The sequence below is a fragment of the Opisthocomus hoazin genome, chromosome 15, assembly GCF_030867145.1.
Source record: "Opisthocomus hoazin isolate bOpiHoa1 chromosome 15, bOpiHoa1.hap1, whole genome shotgun sequence".
Taxonomy (NCBI): Eukaryota; Metazoa; Chordata; class Aves; order Opisthocomiformes; family Opisthocomidae; genus Opisthocomus; species Opisthocomus hoazin.
Window position 1 is genome coordinate 7,144,596 of NC_134428.1, and position 25,415 is coordinate 7,170,010.

General features: G+C 41.8%; 1 protein-coding gene across 5 annotated transcripts in view; it reads left to right on the top strand.

The window, feature by feature from the left end:
* The window catches only part of SNX29 (sorting nexin 29), a 140,738-nt gene that overhangs the window by 12,628 nt on the left and 102,695 nt on the right, over positions 1-25,415 (top strand). For 4 of the 5 annotated variants that reach the window (XM_075436086.1, XM_075436089.1, XM_075436088.1 and 1 more), the window contains exons 4-11: positions 5,147-5,271; positions 13,423-13,603; positions 15,513-15,583; positions 16,440-16,688; positions 18,672-19,044; positions 19,755-19,873; positions 24,232-24,313; positions 24,809-24,891. In XM_075436086.1, the coding sequence (XP_075292201.1) occupies positions 5,147-5,271; positions 13,423-13,603; positions 15,513-15,583; positions 16,440-16,688; positions 18,672-19,044; positions 19,755-19,873; positions 24,232-24,313; positions 24,809-24,891 (1,283 nt within the window). The remainder of the gene's footprint in view (positions 1-5,146; positions 5,272-13,422; positions 13,604-15,512; positions 15,584-16,439; positions 16,689-18,671; positions 19,045-19,754; positions 19,874-24,231; positions 24,314-24,808; positions 24,892-25,415) is intronic. The other variant, XM_075436087.1, reaches the window with a different exon arrangement.

Consider the following 25,415-nt stretch of genomic DNA (forward strand, 5'->3'; position numbering starts at 1 on the left):
GTCTAGTCGCTTGACCAGTTTCTCCACGGCTGAGACAAGGGAGGAAGAGAGACTCTCCTCGTATTGGCGGAGTCTGACAGCCACCTCGTCCACTGTTGGTGCGTCTTTACCTTTCCAGTTTACAACTGCCAGTGAGTTGGCATGCGAGGAGGGTGCGCTCCGCACAAACTTCCTCCACATGGATTGTGAGCACTGGAGTTCATCTGGGTCTGTGGGTACCTGCTCATCGTCTGTGTCACAGTAAACCAGCTCCCGCACAGCTAATTCCCTCAAGTACTGAATACCCCTTTCCATATTGGTCCACTTGCCAGGATAGCATACAAAATCGTCACTGAAGGGGTATCTCTCCCTCACACCTGACAGAAGTCTCCTCCAGAGGCTGAGGATTTGTTCTTTTTTCCCAATGGCCTTGTCAATGCCCTCATCCCTGGCCAGAGATCCCAGCTGCTTGGCTTCCTTGCCCTCTAATTCCAAGCTGCTGGCCCCGTTATCCCAGCACCGCAGCAGCCAGGTGGCAATGTGCTCGCCTGGGTGGTGGCTGAAGTCTTTCCTCATGTCTGGCAGCTCGCCCAGGGACAGGGACCGGGTGATGATCTCTGTCTCTATCTCCCGCGATGACCCTGGCTCATTATCATCCCTCCCGGAGCAATCTGCTCTCTTTGCGTCTTTCTTTAGTTTTACGGGGGCGACTGCTACCTGCACAGGTTGGTCATTGGGCTCAGTCACTGTGCCTGTGGCTGGAGCTGGGGCTGGAGCAGCTGCTGTGCCCGCTGGGGAAACCGAGGCAGACCCTGCAGCTGTGGCTGCAGCAGCCGTGGTGCCGGTCGGGGGGGCTGTGACTGCCTGCTGGGCTGGAGGGGCTGCAGGGCCGGCTGGGGGGGCAGCGCCAGTCACAGTGCCTGCTGCTTCGTTTCCCCCCCTTTCCCCTTTAAGGCACTGAACAGTGTTGAACAGGGCTCGGTAGGCGTGGGCCAGACCCCAGCACATTGCGGTGATTTGTGTCTCTCTGGAGTTCCCAGGGTGGCAGCACACTTTTTGCAGATACTTTACTAGTTTTTCCGGATTCTGTACTTGCTCAGGGGTGAGTTTAAAAAACACCGGAGGCGCCCACTGCCCTAGGTACTTGCCCATGCTGTCCCACACACCCAGCCACTCACAGCTATCCAGCCCCGGGGCAGGTCTCTGCACGATGTTCTTAACTACTTGCTTCACCCTAAACAAAAACCAAAACCCATTCAGGAGGCATAACAAAAGGAGAGTGCTGCCCTGAGCATCCCAGGGGTACTCGAAATTCTCAAAAGCAGTTAGGACCAGCCTGAGGAAGAGAGGGGGGGCGAAAGAGTGAGGGAAGGTATCCCCTTCGGTTTTCCCCACAGACTGGGTTTGATTATTAACAAAATCTAAGACATAGGATCCGAGGTACGGAAATGACCGCAGAGCCGCATGCAAATACAAGACTAATTTCATGCACAGTGATGTTATCATGTCATAAGTCGATATCGTAAGGTAGAGCAAAATTATCATCCTGATCTTTTTCCCAGCGATGATGAACAGCACGGCATTGAATACATACTGCAAATAAGGATTCAGAAACCACAGCCATCTGATCAAAGACACAAACATTTTTACCGGCGACTATTTAACACAGAAAAATGCGTATAACAAAATTTAACAAAATCTAAGAAAGCAGTTTTAACACCCGCTGCTCAGCCCTGCCGTTATCCCTGCCCCACGCTTGGGCGCCAATTTAATGTTTTGGTTTCGGCTGCCGCCGGCAACAAAAGCGCCACGCGGCCGCCCCTCCCCCCACCGGCGTGCGGAGGAGAATGAAAAGAAAGAGGCAGAAACAGGTGGGTCGGGATAAGGGCAGTTTAACAGAACAGCAAACAGAGGGAAACAGGAACAACAACGATACAAATAAGGAGAAAACACAACCACGAACCGTACAACAGCCGCTCTCCCGAAACCGGACCGGCGCTGCGCCCGCCCAAGCCGCGAGTGCGTTCCCGCCGCCCCGCCCCCCCCACCGGAACCCAGCGTGACGTCACATGGTATGGAATACCGGGCTCTGTTTGGCCAGGTGGGGTCAGCCCCCACCCCCTGGCTGTGCCCCTTCCTGGAGTCCGGTGAAAATTAACCCTGTCCTGGCCAAACCCAGGACACCTTTAGTATTTGTCTTCTGATAAGCAGTGAGAGTTGGGATTCCAAAGATATAATGCTGGCCTAATTTTACTTATTTTCCTTAGAATTCGGTAGACGTTGCTGAATAACGGATTATATAGCTAGGCAGTTTCAGGATTAAAAAGGAAGTTGATATTACATTAGTAATTCATTTTTTTCTAAATTCCATGGTGTTTGAGGTTACTACTGTGCTAAATATTCTGAGATAATTTTGAAAATGAGGATAGTCTGAGAATTTAGATCAAAATCCAGTAAAACCTGTGATTCTCAAAGTTTTAGTCTCCCAGTGGGTGTTTTGGTCTTTGAATTTGTAATAGTTCAGAGTTCTGCTGCCACTATATGCGCTAGACTGCTCCATGTTTTTCTGTATTTGTTTATTTAACATAACCTCGTGATGCTGTCTAGTAAATACACTACATCTATCTGGACTTCTGTAACACCTTTGACACGATCCCCCACAACATCCTTCTCTCTAAATTGGACAGATACGGGTTTGATGGGTGGACTGTTCGGTGATGAAGAGTTGGTTGGATGGTTGCATCCAGAGGGTAGCGGTCAACGGCTCAATGTCCAGGTGGAGACTGGTGACAAGTGGTGTCCCTCAGAGGTCCGAATTGGGACCAGTACTGTTTAATATCTTTGCCAGTGGCATAGACAGTGGGATTGACTGTACCCTCAGTAAGCTGGGTGGTGCAGTCGACACGCCTGAGGGACGGGATGCCATCCAGAGGGACCTGGACAAGCTGGAGAGGTGGGCCCTGGTGAAGCTCATGAGGTTCAACAAGGCCAAGTGCAAGGTCCTGCACCTGGGGCAGGGCAACCCCTGGTGTCAATACAGGCTGGGGGATGAAGGGGTGGAGAGCAGCCCTGCTGAGAAGGACTTGGGGGTGCTGGGTGAGGAGAAGCTCAACATAACTCAGCAGTGTGTGCCAACCTGGCAGTCCCCTGGGCTGCGTCCCCAGCAGTGTGGGCACAGGGTGAGGGAGGAGATTCTGCCCCTCTGCCCTGCTCTGCTGAGACCACCCCCGGGAGTCCTGCGCCCAGCTCTGGAGCCCTCAGCACAGGACAGAGCTGGAGCTGTGGAAGCGGGGCCAGAGGAGGCCCCAGCAGTGATCCGAGGGCTGGAACCCCTCTGCTGGGAGGAAAGGCTGGGAGAGCTGGAGCTGCTCAGCCTGGGGAAGAGAAGGCTGCAGGGAGACCTTAGAGCAGCTGCCAGTACTTAAAGGGGGCTTATAAGAAAGATGGGGACAGACTTTTTAGCAGGGTCTGCTGCAATAGGACAAGGGGCAACAGTTTTAAACTGAAAGAGCGTACATTTAGGCTGGATATAGGGAAGAAATTTTTTACAATGAGGGTGGTGCAAGTTGGGCCCAGGTTGCCCCGGGAGGTGGTTGATGCCCCATCCCTGGAAACTGTCAAGGTCAGGTTGGACAGGGCTCTGAACAACCTGAGCTGGGTGAAGATGTCCCTGCTCATTGCAGGAAGGTAAAGGTCCCTTTGAACCCAAACCATTCTATGATTGTGTGTTGGGCATTGTGGAATACCTGGGGTTTTTTTGTTATTTTGTTTTACTAGTGGCTAAATTTTCTGTAAAATGCTGCACAATTTTCTTAGTTTGATTCTCAGTGCACGTGGATTTTTAATAATGTGAACTCTTTCACAGAACGTAGTTTCTTTTCCACTGTTTCTGAATTGAAAGAGTCCGAGTAGATTTGTTTGTTGTTTTTTTTTCCGCGGGCTTCATATATCTGCTGGAATTTCCATTTTTAACAACAGCAATCTTTTTGGCAAAAATTAATCACAGCTGCTCCATAATCATCTTGAGTATTGTTTGAATTATATTCTGCTTTGTTAGTGAAGTTTTCCTAATGAAGTAAAGCTTTCGTAACACAGCAGTACTGGAAAGCATTGTGTTAGAAGCTCTTCTGTCCAGGGCAATTATGGTAAATATACCTCTTTTTCTGTCAGTGCTCCTCCTGAGATCTTGTGCTTTCTTGCGACCCTGAATAGGGTTCTACTTCTGGAATGCCAGGGCAGAGTCTGGAGCCACTTTGTCAACTTTTTATTTATTTGCTTGAACTTAGTTAAAGTATTTGTCCTTTGTTTTAGTAATCAGCTTTGGCAGCCAGGTGACGACTTCATCAAAGCTTAATTTTTAATTATTGTTTATTTAATGACAAAAAGAAAACGTAGGGAAGATAAGATTTCAAACAAACAGATTGCATTCATGTCTGTTATACCTTAAGCCTTAATATTCCCTGTAGGTCACAATAATATTCCGTTCTTTGGCAGGCTGAATTTTAAAACTTTGCTGGTTTTACAATGTTTCTACCTGCGTGAAAATAGATTTATTAACTGGATTATGTTTAAAAAAAAATCAGGAAATATAGAAATAGTGTTGTAGAGAACAACATAAAAAACCTGAAAATTCAACACATCTCCAGAAGAATATTTCATATTTTTCCTATGCGTAGGATTTATGAAGAACATTAAAATGTATGTTTAATTGTTTTCCTAGGCTTGCATTGCAGTGTACTAATGTGAACTAACAGAATTGTCTATTAGTTGTATAGGAAGTTATAGCAGTTTCAGAAAATCATACATTGCTTGTGTAGTACAAAGTATATTTATGAAAATGTGGTTGCATTACATGAAAACTAGGTAATCTGAAGCTGAAATAATGTGACTAACAACCGGTATAGCAGGTGAAGATGGTTTCTCAAATTGATTGCCAGTTCTTCTGAATGTAATTTGTGCGCCAGCTTTGGGTAGTCATGATGGACTGGGTGTAAGTAAATTATACTGTTTGCAAGTAAGGAGATTAGTGCATTCAAGGGATGTTTCACTACGTAGAAGGTAATGGTTCACCTTTGCATTCTCTGTTCAGAGATTTGGAATAAACCTGCTCTATAGAAATGTAGTTGATTGTTTTTTTCACATGGTTTCTTTAAAAATTCTGTTGCAGAGTCACTTGTTTATGTGCTCAGTTTGAAGCTGTGTTACAGCATGGTCTGAGGAGGAGTCGAGGATTAGCATTAACAGCAGCAGCGATCAAACAGGCAGCGGGTTTCTCCAGTAAAGCTGAAACAGGTAATTCATTAATCGTAACTATTCTATTTTAAACAGTTGATAAGTGCAAGCAAGTGATACAATTTCTAATGGAAGTTTTAAGCAATGCACCAAACTACAGACTTTTGGTGGCATACTTGATACTTGGACTCTCATTAAGCAGTGAAAATGGTTTTTGCGTTCTTAATCTAGTGTAACTTTAATACCAAGTTTCTCTAGAAATTGTGGTGTTTGGAAATCCTCACTTCCTACAGTTTCATCATGAGTAGTATTACTGCAAGTTTCTTTTGAATTCTGGTAGAGATAAACATGATACAAGTGTTCTGTTAAGTTTTTACTACAACATTTTTGTTCTTAACCTTGCCTTACGCTGTTCTTTACCGTATTCTGTAGGATCGGATATGTTTAACTTCTAAGTATTCATGTCCTTTTAAAAGCAAAGCTTACATTACTTACTGATTGGGTTGTTTTTTATTACTTTCTCTGCATTTAAATAAAAGATTCCTTTATTTTTGTTGCCTTCTCTTCACCTTGAAGTTTCACTTGTTTTTTTATCAAAAATGTGTGAAGGTGTTAATCTTCATCAGTTTTGTTGTAAAGTTTGACATACAGTATCTTTTTTTTTTACACAAGGTACACATAATATGAAGAAGTTTCTTTTTGGCTTTTGAAACTCCTGCAAGTATAACACATAATGTTTGTGGGTGGTTTTTTTTTTTGACAAATACATTCATTGGTACTAGGATTGTTAATACATTTTGATCTCCAGCCATAACTTCCAGTTACACCAGACAACTGCATATAATGGGTATTACATTAACACAAAATGTGTAGTTTGATGTAATGGTGTTTTTGAATTGCTGTGGATAATAGGCTGAAGTGTTGGGTGTTGTGTGCTGACTTTCCTGCTAATGGGTTAGCTTTTTTGGGGAACTAAAATAGCTATGCTTTTAGAGAAGTTGGTGAGTTTCTCATGTTTGCCTCTTTTACTTAGTAATGGGCAAGACTCGACACTCTGTGGACTCTAAATCATAGAATCATAGAAGAGTTCGAGTTGGAAGGGATCTTTAAGGGTTATCTAGCCCAACCCCCGTGCAGTGAGCGGGGACATCTTCAACCAGATCAGGCTGCTCAGAGTCCCGTCCAGCCTGGCCTTAAATGTTTCCAGGGATGGGGCATCGACCACTTCCCTGGGCAACCTGTGCCAGGATTACAGAATCACAGAATGTTCGGGGTTGGAAGGGACCTCTGTGGGTCATCTAGTCCAACTCCCCTGTTGAAGCAGGGTCACCTAGAGCAGGCTGCACAGGACCTTGTCCAGGTGGGTCTTGTAAAAAATTTCTTTCTTATCTAGCCTAAACCTATCCTCTTTCAGTTTAAAACTGTTACCCCTTGTCCTATCAAATGAACAAGCAAGAAAAATTCAACTCTTGAACCAATATTTATAGACTTTTGAGCTCTTCTGTATGTTTTTTTTTCCCTTGTGTGTGTTTGTAATTGGGGATTAGATACTCTGTGATCTCTTTCAGCTTCTGGGTAGTTTCCATCTCTTTAATGTGTAGTGATTTGGTTATGTGCTTTTTATCCACTCGGCTTGCAACTGAGTGTGTTACACTTTGGTGCAGAGAATGTTCTCCCCTGTTACACTCTCTGATTTATGCAAACAGTGTGTCTTTAAATTTGAAGACATTACATATAATTCTTATGATTTCTCATCTATTAGTAATATCAAGGTGTATGAAATTTTTGGTTCTACCTTTTAGTGGTCAGATGTACAGAAGTGTATCTGATACTTGGCAACTTCGTGACAGTTTATATGTTCATGTGTATGTGTGTTGTGTTTGGGGGCTTGTTAGTGGGGTGATGTGGAGGAAGAGGAGAAAGTTGGGAAAGTTATCTATGGTTGGGGGATGGAAGAAGGAAGAAAACATAATGTTTACTTCTTAGGAAACTTAAGCAATGTGTGGAAGTTCAAGAACAAAAACACTGCTTTGCAGCAAATTGAATGCTGTACAGGGACTAAGAAGAGAACCTTTTTTTTTTTGTTGGTGGAAATTACTGGGTTCCACTGCATTTATCTTTGTGAATTAGCGTTGTGGGTTGTTGTTTTTTTCCCCCTGAAAGCAATTGCGAAATACTTCTATATTTTTATCACTTTCAGGCAAATGAATCTGGTGTGATTTATATTCCATTCTGTCTAATGTAATTACAGGTGTCATCTATTTCTTTAACATAATGGAATACTGCTGTTTAGACTATCCATTCAGGCTTTGACAATTGAAAAATAAAATGTGCATCATTTTGTTTCTAAGACCTTCTGTGTTTTACTTTTTTTTTCTTAAATGAAAATAAAAGTTTAAAATAAAAGCTCAAGTAGTAGTTCTTTGGAACTATGGAATCCTATTTAAAAATATTTTAATTTTTTTAATAGCTATTCAAGTAGATAAATTCCTAACACCAGTGTGATTTGGTACCAGTTGATGGCATGGTCATTACAGGCATATGCAGCTCCTTTGATCTTATATTAAGTGATCTAAACAAAACCGGCAAACAATAAAACTGTGTTCTGTCTTTAGTTTGTAACAATATGAGGGTCTCTTTATTTAACTCCAGTTAAGGTTATGTAAGAATACTGTAGCTGATGCAGTATTCGCTAAAAATTGTTAGGGTAATGTTGTTGAAAGGTTCTAAATAGATCAAATATTCCATTGCCTCTGGCTGCTCTTTCTACGGTTTTATTAGAGAGGTTCACAGAATCACAGAATAGTAGGGGTTGGAAGGGACCTCTGTGGGTCATCTAGTCCAACCCTCCTGCTGAAGCAGGATCACCTACAGCAGGCTGCACAGGACCTTGTCCAGGCGGGTCTGGAATATCTCCAGAGAAGGAGACTCCACAACCTCCCTGGGCAGCCTGTTCGGTGCTCCGTCACCCTCAGAGGGAAGAAGTTCTTCCTCATGTTCAGACGGAACTTCCTGTGCCTCAGTTTGTGCCCATTGCCCCTTGTCCTGTCACTGGGCACCACTACAAAGAGTTTGGCCCCATCCTCCTGACACCCACCCTTCAGATATTTATAAGCATATATTAGGTCCCCTCGCAGCCTTCTCTTCTTCAGGCTGAACAAGCCCAGCTCCCTCAGCCTCTCCTCGTAGGGGAGATGTTCCAGTCCCCTCATCATCCTTGTAGCCCTCCGCTGGACTCTCTCCAGGAGCTCTTCATCTTTCTTGAATTGGGGAGCCCAGAACTGGACACAGTACTCCAGATGAGGCCTCACCAGGGCAGTGTAGAGGGGAAGGAGAACCTCCCTCGTCCTGCTGGCCACACTCTTCTTGATGCACCCCAGGATCCCATTGGCTTTCTTGGCAGCCAGGGCACACTGCTGGCTCATGGTTAACCTGTCATCCACCAGGACACCCAGGTCCCTCTCTGCAGAGCTGCTCTCCAGCAGGTCCACCCCAAGCCTGTACTGGTGCATGGGGTTGTTCCTCCCCAGGTGCAGGACCCTGCATTTGCCTTTGTTGAACCTCATCAGGTTCCTCTCTGCCCAGCTTTCCAGCCTGTCCAGGTCACGCTGAATGGCAGCACAGCCTTCTGGTGTGTCGACCACACCTCCCAGTTTGGTGTCATCAGCAAACTTGCTGAGGGTACATTCTAACTCTTCATCCAGGTCGTTGATGAAGAAGTTAAACAAGACTGGGCCCAGTACTGACCCCTGGGGGACACCACTAGTTACCAGCCTGCAACTAGACTCAGTGCCGCTGATGACAACCCTCTGAGTTCTGCCATTCAGCCAGTTCTCTATCCACTTCACCGACCACTCATCCAGCCCACGCTTCCTCAGCTTCCCTAGGAGGATATCATGGGAGACTGTGTCGAAAGCCTTGCTGAAGTCAAGGTAGACAACATCCACAGCTCTCCCTTCGTCTACCCAGCCAGTCATGTCATTGTAGAAAGCTATTAGATTGGTCAGGCATGATTTCCCCTTGGTGAATCCATGCTGACTACTCCTGATAACCTTCTTTTCTTCCACTTGCTTGATGATGGCCTCCAGGATAAGCTGCTCCGTCACCTTTCCCGGGATGGAGGTGAGGCTAGACCAGCCTGTAGTTCCCTGGGTCCTCCTTCTTGCCCTTTTTGAAGATTGGAGTGACATTGGCCTTTCTCCAGTCCTCGGGCACCTCTCCTGTTCTCCAGGACCTCTCAAAGATGATGGAGAGTGGCTCAGCAATGACATCCACCAGCTCTCTCAGCACTCGTGGGTGCATTCCGTTGGGGCCCATGGATTTGTGGGCGTCCAGATCGCTTAAGCGATCCCTCACACAGTCCTCCTCGACCAAGGGAAAGTCGTCCTCTTTGTAGGCTTCTTCTCTTACCTCCGGGGCCTGGGATTCCTGAGGGCCAGTCTTAGCACTGAAGACTGAAGCAAAGAAGGCATTCAGTAGCTCTGCCTTCTCTGCATCCTCCGTCACCAGGACACCCGCCTCATTCAGCAGCGGCCCCACGTTGTCCCTAGCCTTCCTTTTGCTGCTGATGTAGTTGAAGAAGCCCTTCTTGTTGTTTTTGACATCCCTTGCCAGTTTCAATTCCAGGTGGGCCTTGGCCTTCCTCGTCGCATCCCTGCATGCTCTCACCACGTTCCTGTACTCTTCCCAAGTGGCCTGCCCCTCTTTCCACATTCCATGGACCTTTCTCTTGCGTCTGAGCTCTGCTAGAAGCTCCTTGTTCAACCATGCAGGTCTCCTGCCTCCTTTGCTCGATTTCTTTCTCAGGGGGATGCATTGCTCCTGTGCATGGAGGAAGTGTCATTTAAAGAGTGACCAGCACTCATGGACCCCCCTGCCTTCGAGAGCCCTGGCCCACGGGATTCCTCCCAGTAGCTCCTTGAAGAGGGCAAAGTCAGCCCTCCTGAGGTCCAAGGTTTTGATCCTGCTTATCGCCCTGCTTCCTCCACGCAGGATCCTGAACTCCACCATTTCATGGTCACTGCAGCCGAGTCTACCTCCGACCTTCACATCCTCCACCAGTCCCTCCTTGTTTGTTAACACAAGGTCCAGCAGCGCGCCTTTCCTTGTTGGTTCCTCCACCACTTGCATCAGAAAGTTATCATCGATGCTCTGTAGGAACCTCCTGGATTGCGCCTGCCTAGCTGTATGGTCTTCCCAGCTGATGTCAGGGTGGTTGAAGTCCCCCATGAGAACCAGGGCCTGTGACTGTGAGGCTGCTTGCAGCTGCCTGTAGAAGGCCTCATCAACCTCCTCCTCCTGGTCAGGTGGCCTGTAGTACACACCCACCGTAATGTCACCCTTATGAGCCTGTCCCTTAATTCTAACCCACAAGCTTTCAACTTGTTCCTCATTTGCCCCCAGGACAAGCTCAATGCATTCTACTTGCTCCCTCATATACAGAGCAACTCCCCCACCTCTCCTTGTTGGTCTGTCTTTCCTAAAGAGTCTGTAGCCATCTATGACAGCATGCCAGTCATGCGAGTTGTCCCACCACGTTCCTGTGATGGCGACCAAGTCGTAGCCGTCCTGCTGTATAATGGCTTCCAGCTCCTCCTGTTTATTGGCCATGCTACGTGCATTGGTGTAAACACACTTGAGCTGGGCTGTCAATCTCACCCCTGGCCTTGGCACGCCAAGCCTAGGCTCATCCCTAGTGAGCTGGGCAATGTCCCCTTCCCCCTTCGAACCTAGTTTAAAGCCCTCTCAATGAGCCCCGCCAGCTCGTGGCCAAGAATTCTTTTTCCCCTTTGAGATAGCTGAGTTCCACCTGTCGCCAGCAGTCCCGGTTCCAGACTTGCTGAAACCTTTCTGTCAGTAACGGCAGTAATAGTTCACAGCAGTCTTTTTTCTGCACTCAGTCAGAGGATCATAGACTAATTCAAGTTGGAAGGGTCCTCAGGGGATCTGCAGTCCTACAAAGATCATCCATGAGGTTAAACAAGGTTGCTTGGGGTTTTATCCATTTGGGACTTGAAAACATCCACAGACTGCACGCTCTCTTTGGTCAGCCATGTTCCAACATTTGACTGTCCTCGTGATGAAAGAGTTGTTCCTTATATCCGGTCTGAGCCTCTCTTGTTTTAACTTACGCCTGTTGCCTACTGTCCTCCTGCTGTGCGCCGGTGTGAAGAGCCTAAATTAGTCGTCTTGATGACTTCCTCGTAGGTACCAGCGGGCTGCTGTTAGGTGTCTGCCCTCCCCCTAAGCCTTCTCTTCCTCAGGCTGAAGCAAAATTTTGTCTTTGTTGCGTTTTTTTTCCGTAGTGGTTCTGGTGCTGCGTATTGCTGTCGATTAATGTGTATGCTTTGATGCTATAACTGTAGGGTAGTGTTATCCATGTACAGATAGGTAGACCACGCTATAATTACGAATGTGGCTTGTTCACAACCTCGTGGCATGTGAGTACCAAAAATGGGAAGGTATTTTGAAATTGTCTCTAAGTCACAATGTGTGTATAGTTTTACTACTTTGCATATCGTTGCTTACTTATGAATAATAGGACATTGTACAGTAGTGCTGGGGGCTAATCTGGTAAAATTATTAGTTGCTGTGTTTAGAGATGAAAGTGATAGCCTAAGGCTTATGGAATATAAACTTCATTTGATGATATTCTCAAAAGCGAAAGAACTAATATTTCCAACTGTAGCAAAGAATGTTCTACCATGAGACATTTATGATAAATATGAAACTGTTCTTTAATTACTTGACAGAACAGACACTGAAATGCGCAATGGCTGACAGTGTAAATGGTTTTGTTTATTGGGGTTTTTTTTTGCCTAAGAAGGCACTGAACCTGGCTTCAGACTGACCTCGGTGCTCTCAGCTTGAGATGTGACTGCTGTTTGGTGCTGATTAATGATTGATGGTATTGCAGTTATCGGAACTGTGATATTGTTAAAATTAAAAAAACTGTTTTCACAAAGTGATGAATAACTGGGTGAATTGTGTAATGTTAGTGTCTTCTCTGCCTACAGTACAGTTGTACAAATTGTATTTTGGAGAAATTAAAATGGTCTGTCTTCTGAATAACAAGTATTGGGTTATTTGCTATGAAAAATAATATCAACAGTTAGGACTTGGATTTTCTTTTAAAGCTACTCCTGCAGAAGAGAACTTAGTAATCTGAAAATGCCGCTTACATTACTGTTTTTATAAAGTATGTTAGGGAGGGACTTAGAGTGTGGATTGCTCTTACTTTATTTCCATTGGATAGATTTTGATTAAAAACTAATATAATCCAAATTTTGAAGCTTTTCAAAATCCTTGCTATCTGTAAATGGTCAGAATGCCAAGAAACACGGAGTCCCACTGTCAGCGCAAGGGGAAATTTCCTTATTTTCTCGGTTCCTGTAATATTTTTGCTTCCAGTTTTACTATTATTTTAATCTTTAGCAAGATGGAAAAATGAATTTTATTTGTCACAAGAAACAAGGAAATAATTAAATCACTATTATATTGATACAATTCAGTTAAGAAACAGGAATATGTAAAATACTAGGTATTTTATTGTACGTTTATAATTACTGATGTAGATTTTTGTTACCTCCAGTTGAGAAACTTGACACAACTGCAAAAAAAACTTTTATCAAGATCTGGGGACAGGGCAAGGAAAGTATTTTATTGGAAAGGGGTATTATTGCCTTTTAAATGTAACACTTTTGTATTTTAAAGTAACATGAATTTGTCTTTTGCGTGTCTGCAAATTCTGGAAATACCCATTCCTTTGGACCTAGCTTCTAACATTTCACAATCAGCAGTAAGAGAGAGTTCTAAAGAATTTTTTTTCCTTTGCATAGTGTATTCCTGGCTGAACATGTGATCCTGTTCTATGGATGAAATACTAGCTTAAATGTGCTTTTAAATGTGAATTCTATTTAAAAATGCAAGATAAAATCCTTTACGCTGTGTGTTTGGCTTTTTCAATTAAGCGAGAGTTTCTAAGTGCTTAAATAGCCCAAGTTCTGTAGAAATAAATAACCGATTTAACTGGAGAGTTACATGAAGATGCTAAATGATTCACTTTTGCTCGAAGTTATATACCATTACCTGCTTGTTTTATAAAATTGCATGTAAATGCATTCAGATAGGAGCTTAGCATGTTTTGGTGTTTTTTTATTTATTATTATTATTGTTATTATTTTTATTTTTATTATTGTTATTTTATTCCAGAGCCAGTGTTTTGGTACTATGTGAAAGAAGTTCTGAATAAACATGAACTGCAACGCTTTTACTCTCTGAAGACAATTAATACAGATATTGGTAGAGGTCGGGCTTGGTTGCGCTGTGCATTAAATGAACATTCCCTGGAAAGATATGTTCATATGCTGCTTGCAGATAAGAATCGACTCAGGTACTGTATTTGATATCTTTGTAATGCAGGAAATGTATTGGCAGGTGAAGTACTGAGATTAAAAAAACCCAACCAACCAGCCGAAAAACACAGCTGTAATCATATACGGTATTAATTGGTATGCTAGTGAAGCCACTTAACCTCATACTTCCGTCTTTTTTGATATTTTGGCAGCCCTTAAGATAGTGGCTTGTGCCTATGTCAACATGTGACCTGAAACTGACTTCATGCTAGCACAGGAGAATATACACTTCTATCCTCATCTTCATTTCCATCCTCTTTCCTAACTCCCTTCCCTGTTCTTTCAATAGTTTTCCTCACTGAGACCTCGACAGCATGCTTTGAGGTGCCCCTCTCATTCCACTAAAATAGTACGCAATTGCAGCCTTCGTCTTGTCAATTCATAGATGGTGGCTGCCTGTTGCCTTTTGGAGATGCTCATCCTGTAACTGAAAAGCTCCAGCAGTCAAGCAATAGGTAGCTACTACTGCAGATTACGTGGCATAACCAGTTTGTGAACCTTCTTGGTACAGAGTTACTGAGGATAACTTACTGTGCCTTGTGAAATCCTCAGGTACTTTGGATGTGCAAAATGCGCTTAAGTTCATAAACTGAGTCCTTTTCCCTCACACATCTTCAGCTCCTTTTCTTTTTGAAAATTTGGGGTATTTTCCTTTTTATCAATAACTCTTGGGCTTGGTCAGGCCCAGTGGATTCAGCAGAAGGGCATTCTTTCCTTTTGCATCAATTAGTAGATACACTGGATAAGATTATTGCCAGAACTGGGCTCGTTAGTACCTCCTTTTCATTTTTAGTCTGTTCCAGTCCTTTGTAGCTTTCTTGCAAGACAGATTTTGATACAAAATCAAATAAAGACAAATAAAACAACAAAGAAAAAAAAATCTGAAAACCGTTATGAGGAAATTAGCTACTTGGTTTGCTACGTCACAAATTACTTTTATGCTGGTAGCAATACTTATGCAGTATTAGGATTATACTCTGCATTGTACATGAAATATTACCTCTAAAAATGCTTATTCCAGAATATTTAAGATTTGAATGTTATCCAAATTCAAATGGGATTTACAGAATCGGTTTACATCCCTCATTCTTACCTGTTTTGGAAAATTTTAAATGAATCTGTCAAAATTTTGTAATATAGGTTAAGGGTATTCTTGCTATCTGCTTTTATGTTTAGTTAACTGAATGCTGATAGTAAAAATACAGCATGCTGCTACTAAAGATCCAGATGTAGAACGACTAAATTAATGTGTTCCCAGTGAAATGCAGGTTAACTTTTTTTCCCTTTTACATCCAAATTCCTAGATGACTAACTATTTAGGGTATTGGATGTGATTTTTGGACATTGAGACAGGTCACTGAATCATAGTAGAATGGGCTGGGTTAGAAAGGGCCTTTAGAGAGCGTGTAGTGCAACCCCCCTGCCATGGGCGGGGGCATCTTTCACTAGATCAGGCTGCTCGAGATGAAGTGGATCTTTTTGTTTGTGTTCATGCATTCTAGTATTTTATAAAATGGCTTGGTAATTATGGTGAACTAGAGTTATTTAAAAACTTATATATGCAATATAGCTATAGGTATAGAGAAATATTGTGACTGTTAATGTAGTATGAACCTCCTTGCCCTGAGTGGATTTTTTTTCCTCTAAAAGAACTGCAGAGCTAAAACTGAAGATAAAATGCTATTTAACATGTCTTTAATAAACTGTTCAGACAGTTTGGTATATTCAAGGGCTTCAGGGAGTTACTGTGACATAAAATTTGATCCATTGGTGTACTCACACTTGTTTTTCAGAGTTTTCATGTCTTTTAGAAGTGGAATGTATGCTAATATAGGACTGCATATTCCTTTTCCCCTCCCCCTCTCCTCCCGCCCTTTCAAATTAAAGTGTCTTCTATGAAGACTGGTCTTTTATGATGGATGAAGAACGTTCTAGTATGATACCTACAATGGCAGCTGGTAAGACTTTCTCTTAAATGCTACTGTTCTTGAAAAAATGTTTCATTTTGGGATGTTATATCTGTTTCTGCTTGCAAGGAGATTCTCTGACACGTTCTCCTTATGTGGAGAATGTACGTCAGATGCATGTTGAGGGTGAATAGTCAAGGCATGCCAATTTATGCTGTGAACTGATGAACTGTTAAAACACTGGATCTAGCTTTCCTACAGTTCAAAAGCCTTTCACATGGATTTTCTGACTCTTCATACGTCAAGGCTAACTTTTTTTTTTAAAAACTAGTGCAATTTAGAGAAAACAAAATGGGTTATTCCTCTCTAGGAAAGCAATGGTAGGCTATTACAGTAAGACACAAATTGTAAGTAAATACATGGAAGGAGAGCAAGAGTAAGGAATGATAACAGGTAATTTACTTTTCTAGAGTTTGACCACAGAAGTGATATATTATTACCTCTTTTCTCGGATACATGGTCACATGCTTCATTCTGCAAGATAGGGTTCACAGGAGCTTTTGTTAATAGAATATAGGAACCAACAAATATTAAAGTTGCAGTGAAAAGAGTTTAAATAAAAGGTTATAAATAAACGAGTTCACAGTACTTACTGTTTGTTTAATGTGCAGTTGAACAGCCATCAAGATAAACTGAGAACTGATTGCATTGGCTTGAATATCATCTAAAAAAGAATGAATGGTACATGGAAGAATAAGAATTCATGCATGGAGAACTGTGGGAAATTTTGGGGGAAAAACCTTTTACATGTCATATAGCTTTGTTAATCCTTAGGTTCTATCTTTGTAGCTTTTGTGTGAATCATATAGTGGGTTTTTGGTCTTTTTTTCCTTTCTGTTATCTGAAGGTCTGAACTCCATTCTTTTTGCAATCAACATTGATAATAAGGATTTAAATGGGCAGAGCAAATGCACACCCACCGTGTCTGATTTGTTAAAGGAATCGACGCAAAATGTAACCTTGTTATTGAAAGAATCCACTCAAGGTGTTAGCAGCCTTCTTAGAGAAATAACTGCGTCATCTGCTGTCTCGATTCTAATAAAATCTGATCAAGACACTGACCCACTTCCTGTTCTCTCAAAGAATGTAAATGCTGGTAAGCATTTTTGCAATGGTAGTGTCATTCAGAAGCTTATGTTCAAGTGTATGTAAATAACTTTTTTCAGTTAAATTGAATACACTATTATGGAACAAAACCCTTAAAAAAAGTGCACTACACATACAAACTAGTTGAGTGTGAAATAAAAAGTATGAATTTTTTAGAAGTACTGGTGTGAATACTGGATGATAAATGTGTATTTTACCTTTCTTGTGTCCCTCTGAGAGGGAAGCTAAACTGTCTTATTGGTAAAGTGCTTTGCATGTGACCTGAATTTCAATTTCCTAGTCATAAGATTATACCTTGCGGTTTCCGATGTAATGATTTTTCATTTTTAATGTGTTTTCTGTTGGCACTTTATCAGTCAGAAATACACTGTCATATATCTGTTGTTACATATTAGATAAAAATCGTAGCTTGTAATCTTCTTCAAGCAGCGCCCATGTTTACAGTCTGAATTCCTGTATGAAGTAGGTAATTACCACAAATGAAAATTTACTCATGCACTCGTTTTACCTTTAAATATGTTTAGTGTTGCTACCAGTTTGTAGGATGTTAGTTACTAACAAAGGCCCTGAGACCCAGTCTCTTACAATTTGGAATTAATCAAGCAAAATGTGATGTTCATTATACATTCAGTTCTAAAACAAGCAAAGAAATATTTTATCATCTTCATTTCAACTTCAGAAGTTGAGCTGAAAGAAGGTTTGCTTTGTAAAGGTACAAAACTGCAGGAAGATTCTGGGATTTGTGTGTTTTTCAATTAGAAGCAAGGTTTGAGTTTAGGCTTTAAGTTGTTTTGGTTATGAGAAAAAGGAAAAAAAAAATCCACATGTGAATGCTATCTGGTAGGAATAGGAGTTGGGATAAAATCGGTTTTTTGATGGCATTTAATTTTGAGACTGTCTCAAAACATGATTTTCAAAACAAACTTGTGGTAAAGCTTTTGTTGTTTAACACTTTAAATGAGATCTAAATAGTAGGTGATACTTGACTTGGGATAACTTTGTTAGTGTAGAATAGGCTTGCAAGATGAAATAACAGAATAATTAACCATGTGCTGCACAGGACTACAACATAATGTATATTATGTGTACAGTACATGTAAGGTACAACTTAGAATAAAGCATCACTTTAAAAAAATTGGGTTTGTTCAAATGCACTATATATTGAATGTTAGAGCAAGTCAGATGTTTTCACTAAAGTCTGTGTTCTTCGCTGGAATTCTGTCTGCATCCAGAATGGGTTTTAACATCCTCTTAAAAGTATTTTAATGTGTTTTGTGGATATAGAATAGCTAGACTTGAATTAAGCAAAACAGTTTAGTCCCAATATGAGTTGTTGTGGTGAGTTTCTGATGTTTCTTAGAGTACTTCAACTTTGCAAGATGATTTAGCCTTGTGCACATTGGAATCGGTGAGAATAGGTAATAATTTAAAAATAAGTGCTGTCACAGCATCGATGTGATGTAATCAGAGAGGATTTCAATGTATTTTTAGACCAAGAACTAATTAAGCTGAGGGAGGGAGCAAGTTTAATTTCTTCTTCTGAAAACTCCCTGCATTTTTTTTGTTGTGAGTTTGGTTTTTTTAATTTTTTCTTCCCAGAAGGGTTTCGTGTTTTCTCTGTTGTCTAAACATACTCTGCAATATACATTAGCCGTATTCCATGGGAGAATGTGAGGAGAAGGCTAACTTTTTATTTTACATTTCATTTTATAAGTTTGTTGATTTTTTTTTTCCATTTCCAAGTGAATAGTTATGAATGCACCTCCAAAATTTCTTTTAAAATCTGAATTCATAAGGAGTAGAAAAGAAAGACAGTTAAAGATTTAAAAGCTCATGTGTATGGAAGAGAATGAAATGCCACGTAGATCTAAGGGTTTTTTTGTTTACTGAACTGCATGAGTTCTTTTAAGCAGCAAACAAGTATGTTACATTGTTTCTTTATTCTAAACTATGTAAACCTTTATGTTGCTAGTAGATTTGAAATATAAAAAAGATCGAAAAAAGAAGAAGAGAGTGACAAATATTATCTCATTTGATGAAGAGGAAGATGAGCAAAATTTGGGGGATGCCACGAAGACTGTGATTACAGGAGAAAGTTCAGAGGAGAGTCTAGACAGATCTTCAGTTTTTGTATTACCCTCATCTGAAAGGACTCGTGGAAAAAACTTAAATGAGAATGAACGCAACCATTCGTGGATGAGCAATTCAGTATTCATAAATGGAGAATATGAATACCAGAAACTAGATGTGAAGAGCATTGACGATGAAGATGCAGATGAGGATGAGCTATATGGAAAAACATTAGGAAATAAAGGCACAGATGGTGAAACTGAAGCTTCGGAAAAGTAAGTAATGTTGCAGAAGCCAGTGGTAAAGGTTCCATGCTCCTGCCCCCCATTGCTTCACGACTACTGGCAAATTAGTGTAGCGAAGTGAACTACAGATTTTCTGTTTTCTTTTTTTTTTCTTCCCTGTCCCTTCTCATTCCCCCGCCCCCTTTTTTTTTTCTCTTTTTTTCTTTTCAGTTGTGCAAGCCATTTGGGCCACTGTGGTGATGGTATTTTGCTTCTCAGTTCCACTGGAAACCAATATTTCGAGATTTGGGACTTGTTCTCCTTGCAGTTCTCAGCTGTTGAAATTACTGCGTGATATAGCCAGGCTATAATTCTGACTTGTTTGAAGCTTCCTTAATTCTTAGTATGGTATCAACTCTATTTTGACTTCACAGTAAAACCACATATTTTAAACAGAGTAAGCCTGTTATCATCAGAGTAGATGGTTAAACAAGACAAGACAAAAGTGAGAGAAAAAGAATAATTTTAGATACTAATATGCCCTGTTTATTTCTCACATGGAAATCCCTTTGGAGAAAAAGAGGCAAGCGCTGCTCGTCTCATCTGCTTTGGAATGGTCTGATCTTTAATGAATTTATGTATGTCTGAACCAAGGAACTGGCAGGCAGGTTGCAGTGATATCTCTGAAAGAAATATAAGCATTGTGAACATGACTATTGACTGTATAAATAGGTTGTTTCATTTGTTTGTTTTAAATCTAGGCCTCATGAAATAGGCACATGCAATTCTCAGATATGCAGTTGGACTCCTCTGCAGGTCCTGAATGATGACTCAGATATTCTATTTCCTGTCAGTGCTGTTGGCTCTTACTCCCAAACGGGTAGGTATTTTAACTTACCGATTTCAGCAAACTTTATAACACAATCTCTAACATGGGGGGAATGGTAAGAAATGATGCAATTGTAAGGACATAAGAGATATTGCAGAATTAGGGTGGGAGGTTCAATTAAAATTTCTTCTAGATCTGAACCAGAGGTCCCCATTGGAGTAGAAACTTGGGTTGAGGAGGATTGTCCTGGGTTTGGCCAGGACAGGGTTAATTTTCACCGGACTCCAGGAAGGGGCACAGCCGGGGGGTGGGGGCTGACCCCACCTGGCCAAACAGAGCCCGGTATTCCATACCATGTGACGTCACGCTGGGTTCCGGTGGGGGGGGCGGGGTGGGGGGAACTCACTCTCGCGGCTCGGGAGCGTGCGGCGCCGGTGCGGTCCGAGAGAGCGGGTCTGTTTCTGTCGTGTTTTCTCCTTATCTGTATCGGTTGTTCCTGTTTCTCTCTGTTTGCTGTTCTGTTAAACTGCCCTTATCCCGACCCACCAGTTTCTGCCTCTTTCTCTTCATTCTCCTCCGCACCCCGGCGGGGGGAGGGGCGGCCGCGTGGCACTTTTGTTGCCGGCGGCAGCCGAAACCAAAACAAGGATTTACCGGTTTCAAAATAAACCAGAGTTTGGTTGGGATTAAGCTGTGGTCTTGAATGGTATTTTATTAATGTTTAGGATGGTTGAGTAGAAAGTATCCTTATTTGTTTTCTAGATATCGCTAAGCTGGAAGAAGCTGCAAGTGTGTTTGAGAATTTGAATTCAAATTAATCTTGACAGATTGGAGAAAGCATCAAATATTGGATGCAGTTCAATAGAAGCTGTTATCTGTTTGTATACAGAATAAGGAATGATTGGCTAGGAAATACTTCTTTGGAAAAGGATGTGGGAATCATAGAATGGTTTTGGTTGGAAGAGATTTCAAAGATCCTATAGTCCAACCCGCCTGCCATGGGCAGGGACGTCTTTCATCTAGACCAGGTTGCTCAAAGCCCTGGCCAACCTGAACTTGAATACTTCCAGTGATGGGGTATCCACAACTTCTCTGGGCAACCTGTTCCACTGTCTCACCGCCATCATCGTTAAAAAAAAAGAAAAAATTCTTCCTTATATCCAATCTAAATGTACACTCTTTCAGTTTAAAGTTGTTGCCCCTTGTCCTGTCACTGCAGGCCATGGTAAAAAGTCTCTCTGCATCTTTCTTATAAGCCCTTTTCATCTGTTGAAAGCCTGCTCTAAGGTCTCCCCGCAGCCTTCTCTTCCCCAGGCTGAGCAGCCCCAGCTCTCCCAGCCTTTCTTCCCAGCAGAGGGGTTCCAGCCCTCGGATCACTGCTGGGGCCTCCTCTGGCCCCACTCCCACAGCTGCAGCTCTGTCCTGTGCTGAGGGCTCCAGAGCTGGGCGCAGGACTCTTGGAGGGGGTCTCAAGAAAGCAAAATAGAGGGGCAGCATCCCCTCCCTTGACCTGCTGGCCATGGTTCATTTTATGCAGCCCAGGAGAAGATTGGCTTTCTGGACTGCAACCACCAGTTGCCAGCTCATATCTAATTTGTCATCCACCAGTATCCTCAAGTCATTTTCTGCAGGAGACCCACTGTAGTATGTCACAGGCTGATAGTGAATTAGCAGTGCTGTGCTTCTGCAGTAAAAGCACACTTCATACAGACATGCATAAATGAAACTGTCATTTGTAAATTTATACTCAGTTGGCTCTGATGTGGCCTCAGCTGCACTATTGTATGCGGTTTGGGGTACTGCACTTCAAGAATGTTGTGGACTGTTTGGAGAGGTTCTTGAAGCAAGCCATGAAAATGGTCAAAGGTATGGAAAAGAAGACCTGGTGCTTTTCCAGTATCTGTACTGGTACCAAAAACAAACAAAAAAACCCTTTCACCACCCCCTGCCCCCGCCCCCAGTTAATGTTTTGCTAGCTGTTTATAAAATATTGCTCTTATAAAACTTTGGGTGTTTATTCTCATTTCAGTGACCACTTAAAAACTTGTAAGTGACATTCAAATAAGGTTTAAATTGTAAAATATTTCATATTGAGTTTTTGCATGTACATCAAATGTGCTAAGAGTTTAAATGGACTGTTAATTGAAGGCCTGTGAAAAAGTGTAATTCAGTTCTGTGAGTTAAGTGATAAAAATAGTGTGAGTCGTAAAATAATGCTGTACTGCCCTCTGCTGTGTCTTAAGACATGTACCTCTTAAGAAATGCCAGTGGTTCAAAAGAAATAGCAAGTACATTTTCTTTTTTTTTTTCTTGTGCTCCCACATTTTTCAATTTATGAAGGAATGGATTTAGAAAACATTATGTAGTTTGTGGCATAGTGTTCTCTTAAGTTTTATGCAGAAACTGTTAGAAAAAAAGTCCATGGATTTGCAAGTGTTGCTGACTGCAACAGATTGAAATCTGGAATACAAGTAAACGTTCCTGTTTCTGGCAGGAGATGGAATGGGAGGTTGCAGTTGAGCTGTGGGAGTTAGTAGCCAGTCAGATGTTGCAAGGCAGCAGGAGCTAGAGTTAGGGGTTTGTAGCTGAGATTAAAAGTCAGGAGACCAAGCCAAGGCTTAGTACTGGAGACGTGACCAGAGAGGACAGCAATAAGCACAACGGGGGCTTACTTTCATTGAGAGATAACAAAGACCCTTGTTTCATCTTGCTTCATCTCAGAACTGTTTTGCAGACAATGCTCAGCCTGCTAGAGATGATCAACAACAGGCCCATTCAGATCCCTTCTGGCACAGCATACAGATATTTTCAGTTCTCCTCCTGCCCCTCTTTGTCTTTGTGGTAAGCCCTATGGTCCAGCATACAAGCCGGAATGATGCGGCATTAGGCTGGTGAAAGGAATCTTCATCAGTTATAGGAAACAGCAGCACAGATTCTGCTGCCTGATCTCCTGATTTCAAGTTTCTGTGTTGTCACTGGCCCCTTCTGAACAGCCCTGAGTCGACAGAGTGTGCGGGCAACCTTCACTGAAAGGCCCGTCATGCGACCCGGATGTCAGCCAGTTAGGGAGAGTGAGAGGCGTGGGTACTGTCAGCCTCTCCGCAGCCGTAGTGGCGATTGGGTGAGATTGAAAGCTGCCTTAGGCGGTTGTTTGCTTGACTCCGGAAGTTACGCTTTTGCTACGTGAATGATGTCAGGGGAACGTGGGTTAGCTTTTTCCGAGGGCAGTTCAGCCCAGTAACTGGTAAGCTCATTATTGTTACGACAGCGTTTTTGCTAAAACATGCTAAAACATGAGCTCTTGTAAAATATATAGTTTAACCCAGTATTTTGGTTTATAGGTCTTAATACAGATAAATAACAAGACATATATTTGAAATAGATTACAGCATAATCTATAGTGTTGTATGTTAATGTCAGTGTTTTCAGTTTTAGTCTGTTGCAGTGCTTCAGGGATGTGTCAGGGTATATCATATCTCCTTGTACCTGGAGATGAGAAAGCCTGAGTCAAAATTCAGTTGCTTGGAATAACAACGAGTATGCATTTTAGGAACTGAGCTTCAGTAAACGCTACAGCTTAAAAAATGAACTTTCTCCTCCGTAGTCATTCTGACATAACTCTAATTCCCATTAACTTTTTTCTAGAATTCCTGCTTTTTAAATTCTGTGCTATTTTAGCTCATGATTTTAGGATTGTTTGATGGTAACTTTGTAACCATTAATGAGATGCAGAAAACATCAATAAAATGTAATTTTTGTTTCTTTCCACCTGAACTACCTTAGTGACAGGCCCAGTGATGTGTATATTTTGATCCTGACACTTGTGGATCTGTGGAGAGATGCATATTACCCATGCTTTTTAAAAATCTCTCTTCTGTCCGATTCCTGATGTTTGGTACATATGCATAAGGAGCCAGAGAAAAGCTGTGGGACTCTGTTGGGAAGGTGTAAAGGACTGGTGTCTTTGCAGTGTTTCACATACTGGGGACTAAGTGCAAATTCTTTTCCTACAAGTCACAAACAGATTTGCAATGAGTATCGGATGCCATGTGGTGGTTAGACTCTTGCGGCTTGCAAAAATACCTTCAGTGAGAAGTCTCTTCATAGCTTTGCAACATTGTTGTCAATGTAAAATGTACATCTGAATTATAATTTAGGCATTGTGCAGTACTGATGTTTTTCTAAACTGACGGCTGTGTTCATAAGGGACTTCACAATCCTGCTGAAATTCAGGGTGAATGTGCAGAAGCCAACCTTGGAGAAAGCATTTAAAGTGTTTAAAAGCTTTGGTATAGATGAGTATTTCTAGTTAAAATGTAATTACCTTCCTTCTGGTTTTGTTTTTATTTTATTTTATTTTTAAAGTACTGTTAACTGAAGAAAGCTAATGCTTGTGCATTTTACTTTAGGTGATGTGGAGAATGGGGAGGGGCATGAACATGTTGTTCATGCGGTGGAATTGATTCCCAGAAGATCTGACCTTCCTTACAGGTACGTGTCAAATATGGTTTTCTTAAAAGAACAAGAAAAATCTTCACCCTGTAGCTGCCAACTTGTTCCCTAGTGCATAGCTACTCAGTACTGGAGAACAAACTATTCATCAGGGTACTTTTGCAAGTGTTTGAAAAGACAAATGCAAAAGCGAACACTTCCCTTTTTGCATAGTTTCATATATTGAACTTTTCCTAATTATCTTCAAGTCACTTAGTCATGTCAAGTAACAGGTAGACTTAGCCTTCTGGTTTTGAAAATAGGTTTTGTGTTGGTTTTTATGTTTTTTACTGTGTTCTCTGTGCCCTGTTGATTTGGGTCTTTTTGAGTGTATTCGTAAATCAGACTCACAACAGATACATTAAAGGATAATTAAGCATAAGTTGATTGTGGGTGAATATGATGACAATTCTAGTTTCTGGAATGCTTTTTTCTTAAGTTTTGAATTCAGGATTTTGTTTTCATTTATTGATGATATTGTACTTTTATGACTAGAGTGGAAGTCAGTCCTCCAGCTCAAGTGAATACTTTAAGCAGTATGTTGCCTTCAGCCACTGTGCCAGAATCCATGACAATTCGTAAGTACTAGATTGATGGCATTAACTTTGAAAGTCCTATAGCTCTTCATTTCTATTTTTATTTCAGTAAGATCTGTTTAGAGAGGAGGCATACAGCACTTCATTTCTGGTATGCTGGCCACATCAGAAATGATTGCTCTAAAATGATTTTTGAATTGGCAGATCCCAGGTTATGGTTCATTGCAACTGGTATGACATTAACTTCCCTTTCCACAGGGAAGCTAATGTCACCCTGATACTAGGTGTGGCTTGAGTAGTTAAATGAACAATAAGGATTTAATTTGATTAATATCTTTAAATCTCTACAAGCTCTGAAAACACTAATGGTTGGTTCTGATGCGATCTTCCCTATTTTGCCTGCTTTCATCAATGCCTAGTGGGAAACGAACCACAACAAACCCAGAGCTCTGTACGCTCAGTCAGTACTTTTGACATGGAAATCTACTCCAGACATAAATATGGGCTTTTGTAAGCGAAAACTTCAGTTAAGATTAAGGTGGAGGACAGTCACATTTTCAGTGATC